The 19,279-nt window shown below is 44.0% G+C and overlaps 2 protein-coding genes across 5 annotated transcripts in view; one reads left to right on the top strand and one right to left on the bottom strand.

Moving 5' to 3' along the window:
- Nucleotides 1–10,645, bottom strand: part of LOC107381055 (gamma-aminobutyric acid receptor subunit alpha-5) — a 36,804-nt gene extending 26,159 nt beyond the window's left edge. The window contains exons 1-5 of the mRNA XM_015952542.3: nucleotides 10,503–10,645; nucleotides 10,086–10,161; nucleotides 9,384–9,508; nucleotides 5,726–5,793; nucleotides 4,598–4,818 (exon numbers count right to left, since the gene is read on the bottom strand). Coding sequence (XP_015808028.1) covers nucleotides 4,598–4,818; nucleotides 5,726–5,793; nucleotides 9,384–9,508; nucleotides 10,086–10,161; nucleotides 10,503–10,512 — 500 coding nt within the window. The 5' untranslated portion in view covers nucleotides 10,513–10,645. The remainder of the gene's footprint in view (nucleotides 1–4,597; nucleotides 4,819–5,725; nucleotides 5,794–9,383; nucleotides 9,509–10,085; nucleotides 10,162–10,502) is intronic.
- Nucleotides 1–19,279, top strand: part of LOC107381054 (gamma-aminobutyric acid receptor subunit beta-3) — a 108,594-nt gene that overhangs the window by 18,057 nt on the left and 71,258 nt on the right. For 2 of the 4 annotated variants that reach the window (XM_054743156.2, XM_054743155.2), the window contains exons 2-4: nucleotides 14,661–14,708; nucleotides 18,127–18,218; nucleotides 18,358–18,425. In XM_054743156.2, coding sequence (XP_054599131.1) covers nucleotides 14,661–14,708; nucleotides 18,127–18,218; nucleotides 18,358–18,425 — 208 coding nt within the window. Of the gene's footprint in view, nucleotides 1–14,660; nucleotides 14,709–17,799; nucleotides 18,017–18,126; nucleotides 18,219–18,357; nucleotides 18,426–19,279 lie in introns of those variants that run through there. The other 2 variants (XM_054743158.2, XM_054743157.2) reach the window with 1 other exon arrangement.

Here is a 19,279-nt window from a genome sequence, read left to right as displayed (position 1 = left end):
AAGACCCCGACGCATGCAGACGAACTGACACTTTATTCATTTCGCACATCGCAGATGTAGCTAAATCACTCAAGAAAAGATTCCCATCTGAACATCTGAGCTGGACACGGAGCTCAGCGCAGCTCGCTGTCAGCGCGTACGTACAGCGCTGACAGCGAGCTGAAGATGTGGAGAGGGGCTTGGAGCATGTCGCAGAACCAGGGCGCATGCAGGAAGATTCCTCCGACTGAAGCGAGACTTGTCGCTTAGAAAATGCTCCCTGATTATGAAACTTTGGCTGAATAGCGCTTGTTCCTGTCTCCAATGTGGCGACACATCCATGATCTGAGGAGAAGCCCAGAATCTCACATCCTCGTCAGCTCAGAACACGCATATGATTACGCACAAGCGTGACGCGTCTACCCGGTCTCACAGTAAGACCGGGTTGGAACTGTTCAGGTTTACGCAGACAATCTTTACATTTAGAATTGGCTTACAGATGTAAAATTAATGCAGTAAAATATAAAGCATTTTATTTAAATATCCATTCATTATTTTACAAGCACAGAGAGCCGCATCAGATGGATGGAAGAGCCGCATGCGGCTCCAGAGCCGCGGTTGCCGACCCCCGACATAGACATAGGGAGAGAATCTCATTAGGTCACGTTGCTGCATCGATGCGGAATCATGCACGGCTGAATCGCGATGCATCTTAGAATCGATCATTTTTCCCACCTCTAATATATACTGCGATATATTTTTTCCTCTGTTTATATATGTCAAAATGGCATGCTTTTAAATATCATCATGTGGCAAATTTATACCACTTGAGGCATATAGGCCTCCTCCTCCGCCCACTCCATTCTTGCGGTCACTTCTGTTGCCCCAATGTCAACAGGGTGCACATCTTAGTGACGTCATGTGTTATCGCGACATCGCGGTATTGCGATATAGCCAAAAACTCTATCATTACCCAATTTTATATAGTTTCTACCTTATATCGTTTATATTGCCCACCCCTAAGATATAGCAAACATTTCTATAATAATGAGGTTTCAATAAGGTGTGTTGTGATTTGATCAATAATAAATCAGTTATTACATAATAATGTAATTTCACCTCTAATTCTGGCAGTAGCACAAACCCCATGAACAGATGGACTCTGTGGGGATCAAAAGTTCAAACTACAAAGCTGAGAACTTGGACATGAACACGAAGGAACCGAAAAGGCCGGAGCCTGCGATCCAGGAGTTTTGTGCCATTTTTACCTCAGAAACACCATCTGTCTTTTCACACTAACAAGCCCATTTTTAGATTAGCAGATGAACTGTTTTCACACGATAAGTAATACATTCCTGCTTATAATGCAGCGAGTGTGAAAACGTGTTAAATGACACAATAGCGTCATGTCTGGAAGAGAACGGTGACTTGGATCAGCTTAACTCTCTCAGGCTCAAAATAAGTTTTGATAAAAGGACGAACAACTAAGTCCTTCAGGGGAACTTCTGAGTTAAAAAATGCTCATGAAAAACGTGTGTGGAGTAACCAGGTAGGTAGGTTTTAACGTTGCACATCTGCAACGCCTGCCTCCAGAGGGTTAATGATGCTGCTGCTCACTGTTGCATGAGCTTCAGCCTATAAAGGTCAATATACAATAAAGTGTCATTTTATGAATCGGTCTATTAGAATGGCAGTTAACTAGAGATGTAAGACAAAAGTTGGCAGATGTGATCATTGCTAAAAACGTTGCTTCATGAGGACATTTTCACCCCCAAATCAGAATCAATACTTTTTTTTTTTAGATCAATTGGAATTGGCCAAAGTCGTTATCAGCAGGTCAGAGCTGTGCAAAAATCAGGCATCGGTATCAAAATGGTAAATGGCCTGTATTTGATATTGCGCCTTCTAGAGTCCTGGAACCGCCCAAGGCGCTTTACAACACAACCAGTCATTCACACACTAGTGGGGATGAGCTACGATGTAGCCACGGCTGCCCCGGGGCGCGCTGACGGAGGCGAGGCTGCCGAGCACTGGCGCCAGCGGTCCCTCCGACCACCACCAGCAGGCGATAAGGGTTAAGTGTCTTGCCCAAGGACACAACGACAGCGACAGTCTGAGTGGGGCTCGAGCCTGCAACCTTCCGATTACGGGGCCAGCACTTAACTCCTGTGCCACCGTCGCCAAACCTGAATCAGTGCAAATTTAACCAAAGATGTTTTACTGTGTGTAAAGGCTTTATCTCTTGTCATTAAAAGACTGAAAACCGATAGCGATATTTTACATTTCAATATCGATATCGGCCAATATTACTCATTCACTGCTTTTTACTGAGTGGGCGTCGGAATGAGCCCCCGCACCGTGAGAACAACCATCTCAGCTCTAAAGCCGATCTTCATCCGCATACGTCACACGTCACGTAATCAGGAAGCAGAAAATCCATGTGTCAGGAGATCGTTTTGGACCGCTGCTGTAAAAAAAAGTGAAGCGCGAACCGGAAAAGCTTCTGCCGATCACAATTCGACAACGGATTATGAAATCACGGATAAAGCTCGAAACATGAGGATTCTTCCTGATGTAAGAGGTGAGTCTCCTCTTTGTTTTCTTAGTTTTGGCGTCGACATCATCCTAGCGCACAACGTTCTGTGACTCTAAACCTTCCCACTGTCTTATCAGGTGGCCCCTCCAGGAAAGGATGCCACGTGGACCTCAAGGGATAAACCATCAACCCTGCTCATCTGTCACCTTTCCTGAAGGGGTCACATGACAGGATAGTGGGAAGCGTTAAAAAAACTGTAAAAACACTGAAAAACGCTGGCAGTGAATGAGTTAATGGTAGACCGATAATATCGGACATCCTCAGTAAGTGGCAGGAGAGTCTCATCTCTGCTTTATGCAGATGATGTGGTCCTCCTAGATTCATCAGGCTCTGGAGGGAGGGTTGCAGCAGAGTGTGAAGCGCCTGGCATGAGGATCAGCACCTCCAAGTCTGAGACCATGGTTCTCGACCGGCGGCTTGCCAACTCCGGGTCGGGAGAGAGGTCCTGCCTTAAGTGGAGGACTTTAAGTATCTCGTGGTCTTGTTCACGAGTGAGGGTAGGAGGGATTGGGAGATCGACAGGAGGATTGGGGCAGCGTCTCTGCAGTGATGAAGATGCTGAACCGGTTCGTTGTGATGGAGCTGAGCCGGAAAGCAAAGCTCTCGATTAACTAGTCGATCTACCGCCCAGTCCTCACCTGTAGGCATGAGCTTTGGGTAATGACCGAAAGAACATACAAGTGGCCGAAATGAGTTGGGCTCAGGCTTAGAGATAGGGTGAGGAGCTCGGACATTCCGGAAAGACTCAGAGTAGATCCGCTGCTCCTCCATATCGAAAGGAGTCAGTTGAGGTGGTTTGGGCATCTGGTCAGGATGCCTCCTGGACGCCTCCCTGGGGAGGTGTTTCAGGCATGTCCTGCTGGCAGGAGGCCCCCGGGTCGACCCAGGACACGTTGGAGAGGTTACATCTCCAATCTGGTCCGGGAACGCCTTGGGGTCCTGCCGGAGGAGCTGGTGGAGGTGGCCGGGGAGAGGACGGTCTGGAACTCCCTAGTTGGGATGCTGCCCCCGCGACCCGGACCCGGATTGGCGGAAGAAGACGAGACGATCCTCAATGGATTCTAAAGCTGGTTTCTTCTCTCGTATGTATTTTGTGTCGTCACTGTTAGGACGATATAAAAATAATAATCTTTAATACATGTAAAAACTGGATTGGGCCTAAGTTGCCATAGCAACATTCAAAACTGCAGAGCGCTCAGGCCAGCGCTGTTTGAAGGATTTCTTGTAATCGAGATGTCGGGTTGATGAAATATTTCGATTTGCTGGAGTTAAAATATCAACAGCATCTGTATTTTCTATCTCAGAGAAAAGCAAAGTGAAAAACAGAGAGGGCGGACCTTTGCTGTAGCCCGTGGCCGGAGTGCGTGTGTGTCTGTGTGTGTTTAGGCAGCAAGCACACATCAACGTCGCCCGTGGTTAAGCTCCACTGGTAACGACAAGCTCAGCAGTGTGACAATCAGATGATGAAAAGCAGCCAGCTGCTGTGGCGCAAGGATCTGGTGCTGTTTATAAAGGCCTCTGATATCCAGTTTTATCTTCGTACATCCTTAGATTTCTTGCTTGGTCTTAATTGGTTTAGCCTAGAGGTCAAAGGTTAGTGTTATTTAAGCAGGAAACGTGTTTGTGTATGCATCTCATTGGTTTTGTGGACGAGTCAGGGTGGCTGGATGTGGATAATCTCTCCCTGAACTAATCCTCTTGGGACACCCACACCCATCTACATATATTGTCATTAGTCCTGTTGCTTAACGTCCACCTTTTCTCTGGCTTATTGAACATTTAAATGCACGACTGAAGAGAAAGAATTTGACAAAAATTCTTTTACATAGATTCTTCTTATAGGACTGCAGTACACCTGCTTGGCCACTTGGTGGTGGTATTTCCTCACAGTCTGAGCAAACGACAGAGGCTTTCTGTTAAGTTTGTTGTGCATTCTCAGTTGCCTGTCTTCCATGTTTACCAGGCCACTGCGGAACAATTTCACGGACTAAAACCAAAATCAGAATTCAGGTGGTGGTCTACCTCATGGTGTAAAGCAACGTGCCGTCGTCCTGTAGCCTCAGCAGCTTGTTGGGCGTGGTCATATTATGCGCTATAGACTTTTTGCCATTGAGGAAGAAGGTATCGGGGGTCCAGATGTTGCTGGCCAGCAGGTTGTTTAATGGCAGCATCTCCATGGGTCCTTTGAAGCACAGCCGCTCGTCCTTCCAGCTCTGGCGGAAAAACACGTCTATGGTGTACTCCTGGGATCGGGGACAGCAGCAGGAGAGACTTGGTTTCCAAGTCAGCAAAATGTGCCAATAATCTGACCTGATCGTTGATCAGGTGACTAATAATTCTGACCCATTTGCTGTTCTGATGATTAAATGGTCTATCTCTCAATTAGTATTCAACTGACTAATCTGGCTAATTAAGTTGTCTGTTGATTAATCATTTGATCTGCTAATTAGTCCGTAAATGGATTGATTTGACCAAAAATTAGTAGCGTCAGCATTTCGATGCCATTCGATGAACAGGTCGAACCACTGACTAATCTAAACTGGTCCGATGATTAATCCGTTTCTCTATTATTTACTTACTTAATTAGTTAATGAGGCTGAATTAGCTAAACTAAAGAAATGTTGAATTGTCCATCAGCCATGAAATGCTCTGGTTTCTAAAGCTCAACCACAGTCAAAGTGTCATAAGTCAAGTGATGCAATCGTTAAGTAAAATATTATGATACATCTAATGCTTCTACAAAGTATCTGGAAGTATCGTGATTAGTCATTGCACTGTTTAAATCAGTGATATATTCGATACATTAAATTTTTTCTATATCGACCATCGGACAAAATTATCTGTAAACACCGATAAAAAAAATTAATTACAAAAACAGGCACCTGTGTGGCCAACTGCCGCCACTACCAGACTGAAAAATATTAAGACATCTATCGGCCTTAATAATCGTCTTTAAATATCGGCCATTGGCAACAAAATTCTTTAAAAATTGGTATCGGCATCTGCCTTAAAAAAACATATCTGTCGGCCTCTAATCAGGAGTAATGGTACCAATCCCAGATAATAACTGTGCGCTAAAACATACAGCAGCAGTATTCCTGATGAGCTCTGGTGCTGTGTTTTGGTTTAGCTAGCTTAACGGGAACTCACCATCTCTGTGTCGGACACAGGACCAAAGCTGGTGACAAAAATGTTCGTCTTGATCTCTGTGACGTTCTCTGTTGAGAGAGGGAGGTTTACATTAGATAGCAGAACAATAATGGAACAAACTATTTCATTTCAATTTCACTCACAGAAATGGAGAAGTAACTAAAAGCATATCCTAAGACTGTACTAGAAAGGGTAACTTTGGGTGTCATTGAGCATTTTCTGAAGTTCTAAATTAAACACATCAAACAATTTTGACTAAAACAGAAAACTGTAATCACGTATCCTGACTTCTAGTTGATATTAGATTCATTTGATTGATGCAAGGTACATTTAAAGCTCTCATTCATTCACTTTTCAATACATTTGTAGGTCTTTGGTATAAATGAATGCCTCGTGAGTCGTTTTCTGTGGAAAAAACAACTCTGGTGCTTCAGGTTCCTGAATTATAAGTTAGTTAGGATTTAGCGTTGTATTGATTAATATTCATGATATTCGAATGTCTCATCTGACTGGTCAACAGCAACAAGACTCTTCCACTGCTTCTATTTGCTTTGCATCTTTAATGTTTTATCTCCATGAATAACACAAGCCTGGAGCCTAATGCTAACAGCTAGCTTCTACTAGTCGAGGCGTGCTTTTGCTCTCTCCTGGCGCCATCTTTGAATCTGACCCTCCATTATTTGATTTGTCCACTGTGGCGTCCGTCATATAAATGATCTGACCAGTTTAGTTGGACTGGTTCATTTTGAAATGGAACAGTTCATTAATCGGTCAATTATTCAATTAAGCTTTTTGTGGTTGCTTTATTAATCAGTCAGGGAGTTAATCATATATTTGTTTGATCGATAATTTGATCAGTCTGAATAGTTCATTCTATAGGGAGCCTAAGTCATGCTCACATCCGGACCACTCGCCTCACGGAAGAATGAAAAATGAATGCAAGTCAATAGAGCTCAACGCTATTTTCTAATTCTGCTTGTCATATGCCATGGATTTTACATATGATGTCCGTGAATTTTAAGGAGGCATTTTGATGGCAAGAACGCGCTTATTTTCGAACGGGGGAAACGCTATTTTAGGTGTTGTGTGAAAATACGTCCAGGACTACAAATGCGCATCATCAAAGTGACATCATCGAACCAGACATGGTAAAAACCTGAGGGAAAATGGCTGTAAATTCGACGAACTTCAAATCCTTCTTTCAGGAGGAAAGAACCACCATAAATCCGGCCATTTGATAAGGAACAGCTACGCTAGGGGAGAGGAGATTATGTGGTGACATCATATATGCAACGTGCCGATGTCTGATTTGTAGTCATGCTAATTACGAACTTTCACAAGCTCTCAAAGAACGTGACGGGTATGGTCAAATCACACATCACTACTTTTCATTTAAATTGAAGTACTACATATGTGTGATCCAGGGCGTAAGGCAGAGCGGGTTAGAAAATCGCTTTTATCCCCGTTGACTTGCATTCATTTTTTTGTTCTACCAGGGACCCGTGAGCCGACCGTAAAGGGAGGAGACTTAGGTCCTATAGTTGATTACACAGCTGATTTGGCCAATTTTTTTTGGGGGGGGGGGGGCAGTTGATCAAACAGTCATAACAAATTAGTTGTCAAACATTCAAATACATTGTCTGAAATATCCATCCATCCATTTTCAGCCGCTTATCCGGAGTCGGGTCATGGGGGGGGGGGGGTGTCATGGGGGACTGGCATGGTCAAATCACACATCACTACTTTTCATTTAAATTGAAGTACTACATATGTGTGATCCAGGGCGTAAGGCAGAAGGTCATGGGCGTAAGGTCATGGGGTCAGCGCCTTGGGCTTCCTGACAGGGTTGCGGAAGGCGCTTTATAAATAAAGCTTTGATTGATTGATTGATTGATTGATTGATTGATTGATTGATTGATTGATTGATTGATTGATTGGGGGCAGCAGCCTAAGCAGAGAGGCCCAGACTTCCCTCTCCCCAGCCACTTGGGCCAGCTCCTCCAAGAAAATCCCAAGATGTTCCCTGACCAGCTGAGAAACATAGTCCCTCCAACGTGTCCCGGGTCTTCCCTTGGGTCTCCTCTCGGGTTGGACGTGCCCAGAAAACCTCACCAGGGAGGCATCCGGGAGGCATCCTGACCAGATGCCCGAGCCACCCCAACTGGCTCCTCTCGATGTGAAGAGGCAGGTTGACTCTGAGCCCCTCCCGGATGACCGAACTTTTCACCCCATCACTTGAGCCGCTTGTATCCTCAATCTCATTCTTTTTAGTCATTACCCAAAGCTCGTGACCATGTGAATGTTAGAACATTGATTGATTTAGTAAATCGAGAGCTTTGCCTTCCGTTTCAGCTCTGTCTTCACCAGGACAGACCGGTACGACGCCCGCATCACCGATCCACCTATCGATCTCATGCTCCATCTTTCCCTCACTTGTGAACAAGACCCCAAGATACTTAAACTCTCCTCCCAGTCTGTCTGACATATCATTTGATGATTTGATCAGTTGATTCGTTTGATTGGGAAAAGAAATTGGAAAGATATCCTGGTCATCTAAAGCCCTGATTAATAAAGATTTGCACCTGCCATAGAAGAAACCTTTAGGCTGACGTCTGAAAATATTCCCTAAAACTCTTATTGGTAGGGTTAGGGCTTCAGAATAATAAAAAGCGAATAGTTTAAAGCATTTTTACCATGTTACAAAGATTGTTGTTCTAATCTATGAAATATTGAATTACTTTGTGTCTTGAGTTAAGAATTCCAGTAAACCCCCCCTTTCGCTCTTGGCGCCATAAAAACGAGCGTAATGGATCAATTCGAAACCCTTCCGTGATGTAAAGCAGATTGGCGCATTAGGAGTATGAAGTCATTCAGATCCACAATTTCCCTATAATGTGAAAGAGATGAGAACCATTTTTCTGTCATTTGTACCAGGAATAAAGGCAGAAAAAAACTTTCATGAATATAAATTCGGTCCTGGAAAGCTGCGATTGGTTGAGCGGCTCTTTCAGTGCTGAATGAAAGCCTCGGTGTTTTTCTGGTATGTATTTATAGGCCCTCTTGTCAAGGGTAGCAACCGTTACCAGGCTGTGAGAGCTGGCGTTCGCCATGACACGCAGATATGAAAAAGCACTTGTTCCTCCCTGTTATTGGACAAGTCCTGAGCACACGTGGCAACGAGGTGAACCAGCATCTTGAAAGCAAATTGAAAAGCTCGAAGAAAATTTAAGGGGGTGGGCGTGTAAGAAAGGACCACACTTTTGGAGAAGAGAATAAAAAGCTTTCCTTTCCATATTTTGAATGGCAGCTTGTTGGCTCTCAAGGTTACCTCCTGTTGCCAGGGTGAGGAGCGTGAATAAAACACTGCAAAGAGCGAGAGCTGCATTCTCTCTGAGGTGAGAACAGATTGACTGATTTACACAGCTCTACGATGTCCATCCATTTAGGAGTGGACCTCCGATAAAGATCCTCCCCTTGACTTATAGGAGGACACAAGTCAACTGACAACGCATGATCATGGAAATATTGGCGTTGTTCTATAAACTGGTGCATTGGATAGAACAGTTAGAATGTTCGAAAGACAAAATAACCTCCAGTCCTTTCAGTTCAGGACCATTCAAAAGTAAAAACACCCACCCACCACCACCCCCCAGCAAACCTCCAAGCCCTGGTCGAAGCCGGTTGTCGTAGCCATCCAGGAGCCCGTCCAGGATCCTGGTGAAGACCGTGCTGTTGTCGTTGGCACCCGTTTCCTTCTGAGCTTCCGACGAAGTCTGGCAAAAACTAGGGTAGAAACAGCAGGAGATTGGAGATTATCTATCCATTAGTCGGACCCGGGACAACAAACGTGACATGTTCATTGTGATTAATTAGCTATCCGCATCAAGGACGGACTTGTTGTGATTAATTATTGAACATAAGTGCTGCTTACATGAACCAGTCGAGATAATTAGGAGGGCGTGATCCAGATACAAACAAATGAGCTCTGTTTTTGAATACAGCAAGAATCATGCAAATATTCCATGGAAATAAGGGTTTTTACAGCTAGGAGCTTGAGCATAGTCACCTGTTTTTAACTGATTATAGGAGGTTACAGAGGAAGAGCAAAAACAGCGGTGTAAAGCTCAAACATTTAGTTTGATCCAATCTGGTGAGGTCTTTTTGGATTACTTTGAGGACCAGTCAGAAGGCAGCTCAAGTATATGATCGATCACCAGGATTGGGAAGGAAAAAGCAAAAAAACTCAAAGAGTTGTGCAGGGAACGGTGCAGAACCGAACGTGGAGATGAGAGCAATCTTATTTAGTAGTATTTGCAAGAGAAGAGCAGGTGTTGCACAGGTTTTTTCGTGTCTTCATTACCTGTTTTGGCCCCCGAACAGGAGCAGAAGTGAAAGGATGAGCTGAGCCATGACTGGGATTTTGCTCACCGTGTTTGCTGAAACAGACACACATTTTCCAGGACAAATGAGAGTAAAATCAGCACGATTCCCTCCTAAACAGTCTCAGAAAACTCTGAGCCTCGCTACACACTGAGGCAGACTGGCACTAAATCATGCAGCGGGACAGCTGGCGTTCAGAGAAGCAGCATTCTGCAACTCCTCCGTCCAAAAGCACACTACGAATGTTTATTACCAAGGAAGAACAAGCCAAGAAAACACCTTCTTTCTAAAATAATTAGCCAGTGCGTCTCAGTCCTTCACCTCTCTTCTCCCCTCCACCTTCAACAAGCCTTTTCCTGCACCATTTTCATGGAAAATCATTGTAAAGACAGGTTACCTGAATGCATCAGCACCAAGCTTTATTCGAGTCCTCCCCGCCGAACAGCGACCGGAGACTGGGGGTTTCCGTCGGCGTTGCTCAAACTGTACTATTCTTCACCGTGCTTCTCTCCTCCTCCTCCACCTCCTTAGCTGCTCCTTCTCCCTCTCTTTCTGTCAGTCAGCGGTTTCCCCCGTCAGGGGGGTATTATTATCCGGCTTCTCCTCCTCCTGGGGGGGGGGGCTTCTCACCACGTCCTCGTCCTGACCAGAGGTGTCTACCGCAACACCAGCATCAGCCTCGGAGGAGACCAGATCCTATCCACATTTTTCCGGACCGGCTCCCTCCGTCGTGCCGCCTACCGCCGGCGCAGGAGAAATGTGCTGCAGCAGCAGCAGCTAATACTTAATAAAGCAGGTGCTCCTCCATTGGTGGGCTGGGGGTGGGGGGGCTAAACCAATGTCTTCTGTATGGAACTCCAAAGTGTTCAAAATTAAATAAATATCACATTTTGAAATCGGTTTCTACGTAACAAACTAGACATTTGTGTAATTGCAATTGTGAAATAGGGAATTTTTCTAAACATTTTTCACTCACTTTTAAAATGTGTTTATTAATGTAAAGCTTTATTCAAGAGGTGGTTTTCCCCAATGATGCAAATTGTACGTTTTTATTGAATTCGTTCAGTTTTTTTATATAACTTCCTTTTTTCCCACAGCTTTGATGTCTTGTTAGTGGTTTCCCCGGTGTCTGCATGGATGTAATTTTCACTTTAGAAGTGTGTGTGTGTGTGTGGGGGGGGGGGGGGGGGGATCTTTACAGTATGTTCTAATGGGAAACAGGCTTATACACAAACGGTTGTTTTCCGCTTGGTCCTAGAGCTCAACTAGTGTCAATTTAATATAAAGTAATATTGTTCTTGGATGGTAAAAAGTGCAGGGGTCAAAACTTGACTTTGGAAAAAGTGAATGAACGCAGCCCCAAATTATGTCCATGGGTGTCTGATATATTTCATAATGACACTTTCCAGTAGAATGTCTTAGTCTGTCAATCAAGACAAACTGGGCGGAGTCTGTTTGTGATTGGCTGCTCATAGGGAGCTTAAGTCTCCTCCCTTTCTGGTCGGCTCATGGGTCCCCAGAAGAACAAAAAAATGAACGCAAGTCAACGGGGCTAAAAACGTTATTTTCTAACCCGCTTTGGCATACGCCCTGGATCGCACATGTGTTATACTGCAATTTAATTGAAAAGTAATGATGGGTGTTTCGACCACGTCAGTCACGTACTTTGAGATTTATCAGCTTATAAAAGTTCGTAATTAGCATGACAACACACCAGAAATCGGCAGTCGCATATGTGACGTCACCACATAATCTCCTCTCCCCTAGTGTAGGTGCTACTTACCACATGGCCATATTTATGGTATTCTTTCCTCCTGTGGGAAGTTTGCTGAACTTACAGCCCTTTTCCCTCAGTTTTCTCCGTGTCTGGTTCGATGAAGCCATTTTCGTGAAGCGCATTTGTAGTCCTGGACTGTGCGATGCATATTCCTGTTCACAAATCAGCTCATTTGCGTTTAGCAAGTCGCTATCCAGGGAAACTAAACCACTTTTAAAGTTTAAAACGGTTTTGCAGCCGACACCCACTGTCTTTGCTGGCAGACTGAAATATTCTGATGAAATGTATCCTCATGAAATAAATCAGCCATGAAAAAAATCACTATTATGAAATTAAAGCAGACTTTTCTAAAAGGACGTTGTGTAATAAAATCTGAAATAATTAAATAAAAAGGGCTCTATTATCATTTGCATTATTGGGAAACATTCCCTCTGAAATAAAGTTCTATAAGGAGTTTGGACACCAAAGCGACATCTAGTGTGTGGAGGTTGTAGTTGCAAGTGTAGTACAAGGTTTCCAGCCGTCGGGACACCAGGTTTGCTGCCGATACGGGAATTCTTTTATCTGGGTCCATTGCCTTCACCTAAACTCATTGGATTTAGATTGCTTTATGATCGCTCCACTTCTGACAGAGATTATGACATCTTCTGGGCTCAGAACCTTGACTTCCCGAATCCGTCATTTTTCACAGGGCCAGCCTCCCTGTGCCAAGCAGACTGTTTGGCTACCCGCAATAGTCCCCTCTATTGACTGGTAAATGTAAACATGAACCCAGTGTCATTCCCAACAAAATTATTATTTGATTATTTTTTTTATTAAAATGTAACTTTTAAAGGAAATTCTGTACCTTCATTCTGCACACATCTAAATGCCCTGTGGAGGTATAGCTTTCTATTAAGTTGTTCCACATTCAACCTTTGATAAACTAATTTTAGTAGAAGAATGAAAAATATTTTATAGTATCGAGTTTTATATTTTTACATAATATTCAGTTTTATTACAATTTCATTGTCAGATTACGCAATTATCTAGTATTTATTTACGTACAAACAGATTTTATTATGTATCATTTATTTATTAATTTTGAACACATTGGAGTTCTACAGACAAAGAAATTTGTACTCATTGAATTTAAGGCCCACCAGTCGGAAGTTGCAAGTGGAATATTCTTAGCACAAAGGGCAATAGAGGCTGGGTGGCCTTTCATTAACCCTGTAAAGGGTCATTTTAGCACATACTGGCTCAAGAAAATGATTTAAAATGTGAAAGCCGCAAAGTATCCCTTTAGTGGTTCACCAAAAACGAGCTTTGCTTCAGCTTTTACACACAAGCATATCTGTTGGCCATGGAAACAGTGCGCTATAAAGACTAGCTGTTTTTAGCTACGTTTATCCGTATCCGCATTGTGGGAAAAGTTGGTTCAAAAGGTGAAGTGATAATTGGGAAAATATTTAGCAAATTTTGAATTACTTTTTTCTTTTTAGTGGCTTTAGTAAAGAGTGCTTTAGTTATGAGCTAACAAGTCTTTTCTTGTCAAGTAATAGTTTAGTTTTTGTAATGGTCAGTAGAAGTGAATAAAATAGTAAATGGCCTGTATTTGATATAGCGCCTTCTACAGTCCTGGAACCGCCCAAAGCGCTTTACAACATAGTCAGTCTTTCACCCATTCACACACACATTGTTACATTATAGCCACAGCTGCCGTGGGGCACGCCCACAGAAGCGAACACTCAAAAAGGAAATGGTACTTGTGGAAAATAACCACTTTGTCATTGTTTATTTACTTACTTACTTTAGGGGAGGGGCCTAATGGTTTTATGAAAAATGACTACAAATCAAAGCTTGTAGCACTTTTTAGCTTTTAGCTAACTACACTTTCATACATTTTTGTTTTTAATAGAAGTTTCTATTTTTTTTTAAATGTAAACAAATAAAAAAATAAAACTCTTTTTAAGCTTTTAGCTAAGGAGCCTTTTTTCTCCTCATTCATTTTGACATTGATTATTTTTCATTTCCTTTTTTCTGCACCACAAATGGTCATAATGTAAGGAAATGCTTAGAAAGGGAAGCGATTAGGCCAGCGTGAAAAGTGAACGTGGATGTAATGCACTGAGGCTTTTAATCTGGGCCGCTTTAATGATGTCGCTATTAAGGCAGCAGCTTTCTTATGGGTTCCAAATTTTAGTTTTCGCCTCACTGTGAACACATCAGCACAACCTTTGTGTGTTTGGACGTGTGTGACAGTCAGCATTCGGTACAAAGTCTATTTGCACACGAATGGCACTCAGATGTGAAGACGCCACGCTCGGATGGGTTGCAACACACTTTATCATCCTGACGCTTGCCATAAGAGGGTAGCCGAGTTCCACCTTTCCTACACGGTAATTAGTTAGTGATGTTTAACCTCCCTACGCTTTCTTTAACCCGTCTGGAGGAGCAGTCTGTGGAGGGAAGTGGGGAAACACGAGTGCACCCTCGGGAGTCTGATTTCAGCGCCATGCCCGGTGCAAACAGCTCCTGCAGGGTGACGAGCGTTAGGACAAGTGTGTGAAAAGGCAGTGTGTGTGTGAAATGGAGGGCGTAGCCAAGGGAAAATTAACTGCCTTTCAGTATTTACCCCGCAGGCTCTTCGGCGTTTCACATTCATGCTTGACTGCGTGCCACAAAAAACAACAATAGTTGTAGTAATAATAGGTCAAAGAAATCTTCTTGATTTTTGTGTTTGTAATGATGCAAATGAGCATTCTGATTAATGATGTCATCACCATTTTGTTACAGGAATGTTGTTGACGGAAGCAAGAAGTTGATCGCCATCTATGACACCAGGTATGGTACCGCTCATCCCTCCTCCTTATGGGTTCTCCACATCTGTACACTGTGCACCACCCAAATTATCCATGGATTTTCTGACCTCCACCCCCACAACAAAAAACACATCTTAATGCTGCCCTCACCCCTCCCTCGTTTCATATCAGATAATAAAGAAGCTGTTAGTAATGAATAACAGGCTGATCAGTCACTGGCTTTGATTAGTAGATTGAAAAATGCAGCCTGTCTCCATTGGATACTGCTCAGCTCACGCCATTTTTATTGGAAACACTGGGGAAGGAAACCGGTGCTGATGGTTTGGGGTACACTGTAAAAAATATCAGTTGTTGTAACATTAGACGAGGAACAAATATTCACCAGATTTTTATACGCTTTAAAAAAGTTGAATGAATAAAAAAAATATTCTAAAAGGCAAACAAAATAATTAGCATGTACAGCCTTATTTTTAATGCAATAAAATAAACCAATACCATCAGAAAACAAATTGTTGGTGTTAAGTTGCATTATGGGAATTGTGAAACTAATGAAATTTCAGAATTTTTCTGCTTTTCCAACTCTTTAATGTCACAACTTTATAAAACACTTAATAAAACTGCCAGTGTGGGTTTTGACCACAAATCAAAAGTTCCTTAGCATGAATGCTCCCTTTTGGAACCTTAAAACAAAACATGACTGATGCTTTTCCACTTGTGAGGACAGAACATGAGATGTCATAGAGCACTAGTGAAAATATATGAAGGTATGTGTTAATTAAGGTTGGGCATCTAGAATCAATTGGAACTGGGAAAATTTATCTTTTTTTTCTGGAGTTGTTAAAATGTTTCTATTTTAATTCCTACGGCTGTGATTGGTGGGGGCAGATGATTGACCCCCAGTAAACTCTGAGACAATGTACCTACAAGCTAACTGAGCTAACCAAAGCTAACGGAGGCTGGCGGGCCTTTTTAGCCAGAAAACCGCGGTTGAGCAACTCTGCAGCCCTCTGCTTTCTGGCTGAGGCCTTCACTGGAGCAAACAGGAGGCAAGCTGCTAGCTGTAGCGCCTCATTTGCTACCTGACAGTCAAATGAACATGCCCCTACTCATAATTTCTAACTTTAATTAAATCTAAACGGATGAGTTACAAAACATCTATCAGAGTTGTCATGACGGTAAACTTGACCTATAAGGAGCCTAAGTCACACCCATCTACTTCCGGACCATCGTCCCCAGAAGAATGAAAAAATGAACGCAAGTCGACGGGGCTAAAAACGCTATTTTCTAATCCCGTTTGTTATGTGCCATGGATTTCAAATATGATGTCAATGAATTTTAAAGACACATTTTGATACCAAGAACACGCTTATTTTTCGAATGGGGGCAAACACTATTTTAGGTTTTGTTTGAAAATAAGTCCAGAACTACAAATGCGCTTCACGAAAATGACGTCATCGAACCAGGCACGGAGAAAACTGAGGGAAAAGGGCTGTAAGTTCAGCAAACTTCCCACAGGAGGAAAGAACCACCATAAATCTGGTTATTTGGTAAGTACCAGCTACTTTGGGGAGAGGAGATTTTGTGGTGACGTCATATATGCTACGTGCCGATTTCTGATGTGTAATCATGCTAATTATGAACTTTTACAAGCTGATAAATCTCAATGTATGTGGCGGGCGTGATCGAAACACCCATCATTAACTTTCATTTAAATTGCAGTACAACAAATGTGCAATCCCGGGTCTAAGGCAAAGCAGATAAGAAAGTAGAGTTTTTCGCCCCGTTGACTTGCATTCATTTTTTCATTCTTCTGGGGACCCATGAGCCGACCGCAAAGGGAGGAGCCTTAGGCTCCCTCCCTCCATCCATCCATCCATCCATCCATTTTCATCCGCTTATCCAGAGTCGGGTCGCGGGGGCAGTAGCTTAAGGCAAGAGGCCCAGACTTCCCTCTCCCCAGCCACTTAGGCCAGCTCCTCCGGACGAATCCCAAGGCGTTCCCTGGCCGGCTGAGAGACATAGTCCCTCCAGTGTGTCCTGGGTCTACCTTTAGGTCTCCTCCCGGTTGGACGTGCCCGGAAAACCTCACCAGGGAGGCGTCCAGGAGGCATCCTGACCAGATGCCCGAGACACCTCAACTGGCTCCTCTCAATGTGGAGGAGCAGCGGGTCTACTCCGAGCCCCTCCCGGATGACTGAGCTTCTCACCCTATCTCTAAAGGAGAGCCCAGCCACTCTTCGGAGAAAACTCATTTCGGCCGCTTATGTCTGCGATCTCGTTCTTTCGGTCACTACCCAAAGCTCATGACCATAGATGAGGGTAGGAACGTAGATCGACCGGTAAAGCGAGAGCTTCGCCTTCTGACTCAGCTCTCTCTTCACCACGACAGACCGGTACAACGCCCGCATCACTGCCGATGCAGCACCAATCCGCCTATCGACCTCACGCTCCAGTTTTCCCTCACTCGTGAACAAGACCCCAAGATACTTAAACTCCTCCACTTGGGGCAGGACCTCATCCCTGACCCGGAGAAGGCATTCTACCCTTTTCTGAATCAAGACCATGGTCTCAGATTTAGAGGAGCCAATTCTCATCCCAGCTGCTTCACACTCTGCTGCGAACCGCTCCAGCGAAAGCTGAAGACCATGTTCTGATGAAGCCAACAGGACCACATCATCTGCAAGAAACGTAGGCTCCCTACAACCTAAAATGTATTTTTGAACCAGGCTGTAAACATGTTTATTTCTGCTGTGAAGTTGGCGTTTTTAACACAGGAATCTATGGGAACTTGCCCCTTTCTGGAGCCGCCGCCCCTGGCGGATGAGGGGGGCACTGCGATCACGTGGATTTTTGAGTTGAGACTTGGTTGGATATTTTTTACAGTGTGGTAAGTGCTGGGCTCGTCTCCTGTTTGAAGTAACGGCGTGCCTCCACCACCACCACCACCACCAGCATCAATATGCGCTCCAGCTCCTGAGTGTGAAAGCCTCATCACTCAGAGACGGTAAAACACAAGCGGGACTCCACGTTCCCGGCGGGGAGGCGATGTCAGCCCTTATTCCACATCTGACTTGGTCCGCTGCAGACTTTCTCCTGCTTGTGTTGCTGTTGCGGGGAGAGATGAATGGATTTACTCTGGATCTGAGGGGACAAGACTGTTGATTGCGAAGGCGGGGAGACGCAATTTGCTGCAAGCGCCGTAGAGATCAACAATATTATAAACTAAGCCTAATTGTTCGCGTAAACGATGATGTTGTCTTGGGAACGGGTGCGCCAAATCCGCGTCTTGTCCGCGCTGGTTGTCGGTTCGATCGTGTGCTGCGCTAAAAGGTTTGTGGGCTTTTTTCTCTCTCTTTCCTGTCAAGCCAAGGTTATTGCTCGGGTTAATTGGCACCGAGACCAGGTGATGATGTCTCCTCTCCTTCTTGCTGTCGTTTCAGCGTCAATGAATCGGGCAACATGTCCACCGTGAAGGAGACGGTGGATAAACTCCTGAAGGGCTACGACATCCGACTGAGACCGGACTTTGGAGGTAGGCGCCGCATTTTTGCAGCCTCTTCCCCACCCTCCATCATAAATCCATCCGCTTCAGTTTTGGCGCCAGTCTCAGTGTTGTGGTCAGGTGTTTGGGGGGAAAAGGGGGCCCGTCTGAGTGTTGCTTTCTCTTCCAGGACCCCCTGTTGCAGTCGGCATGAGCATAGACGTGGCGAGCATAGACATGGTGTCAGAAGTCAACATGGTGAGTGGATTAATTTAAACGTTTTCTCTGTCTTCAGTTATCTTGCAATAAATCTGCCTTCCTTTCTGTAGCCCTTATCTCCCCCAGCACAGATATGGCAATATGTATGGGGCGCCGATTGTAAAAGAATGAGTAAAGATGCATTACAATGCAAGTATTAAAGTGACGATGTGTATTTGTTTTTACTATTAACCTCAGGAAATATCCATCGAAATGTTGTTGAAAATGAACTAAACAACGCCAAGTTGTTGAAAAATATTGGCCGATTTGTAACATATAACCATAAAAATCAGGTCTAAAATACGTGGGAGCAGGTCTAAGGGTGTTGCTCAATGTCAAGGCACCTGGCCTCACAAGGCGATGTCTTGCGAGGCCAGGTGCCTTGCTTACGAGGACACTGTCCTTCCCTGGTCAAAGAAAATGGTTAAATGGAACAGACTTGCATCAGCCGCGGTCATGTGACACAGGAAATAATGTTATATTTCATACGTACTAGTTTCAATGTCAATATATAACGAGCCTTTTATATTTTTAATTGTGTATACATTGGTTAATTAAATGGGTTCAAAAGAAAGCAACTGGACTTTGGTTTCTTGAAGACGTTTCACTTCTCATCCAAGGAGCTTTGTCAATTCTAACTGGAATATGGGAGAGTCAAGCTTATAAGCTGTAGCTGTCTGTTGTTATTTAACGAGCTGAAACTACTATGTATGCCCCTCCTCCATACCCCCTGATGAGACGTTAGCCTCTATTGAGAGAGTGTCATTGTGTTGATTAGGCGCAGGAAGGTGTGACCTAGACAAACTGCTAAGGAATGAGAATCGAAGCTGTATTATAGGTTCTGGAAAGGTAGA

Source organism: Nothobranchius furzeri, chromosome 14, assembly GCF_043380555.1.
Source record: "Nothobranchius furzeri strain GRZ-AD chromosome 14, NfurGRZ-RIMD1, whole genome shotgun sequence".
NCBI classification, from domain to species: domain Eukaryota; kingdom Metazoa; phylum Chordata; class Actinopteri; order Cyprinodontiformes; family Nothobranchiidae; genus Nothobranchius; species Nothobranchius furzeri.
The sequence above is the reverse complement of the archived record's forward strand: the minus strand, read 5'-3'. Positions and strand labels throughout refer to the sequence as shown.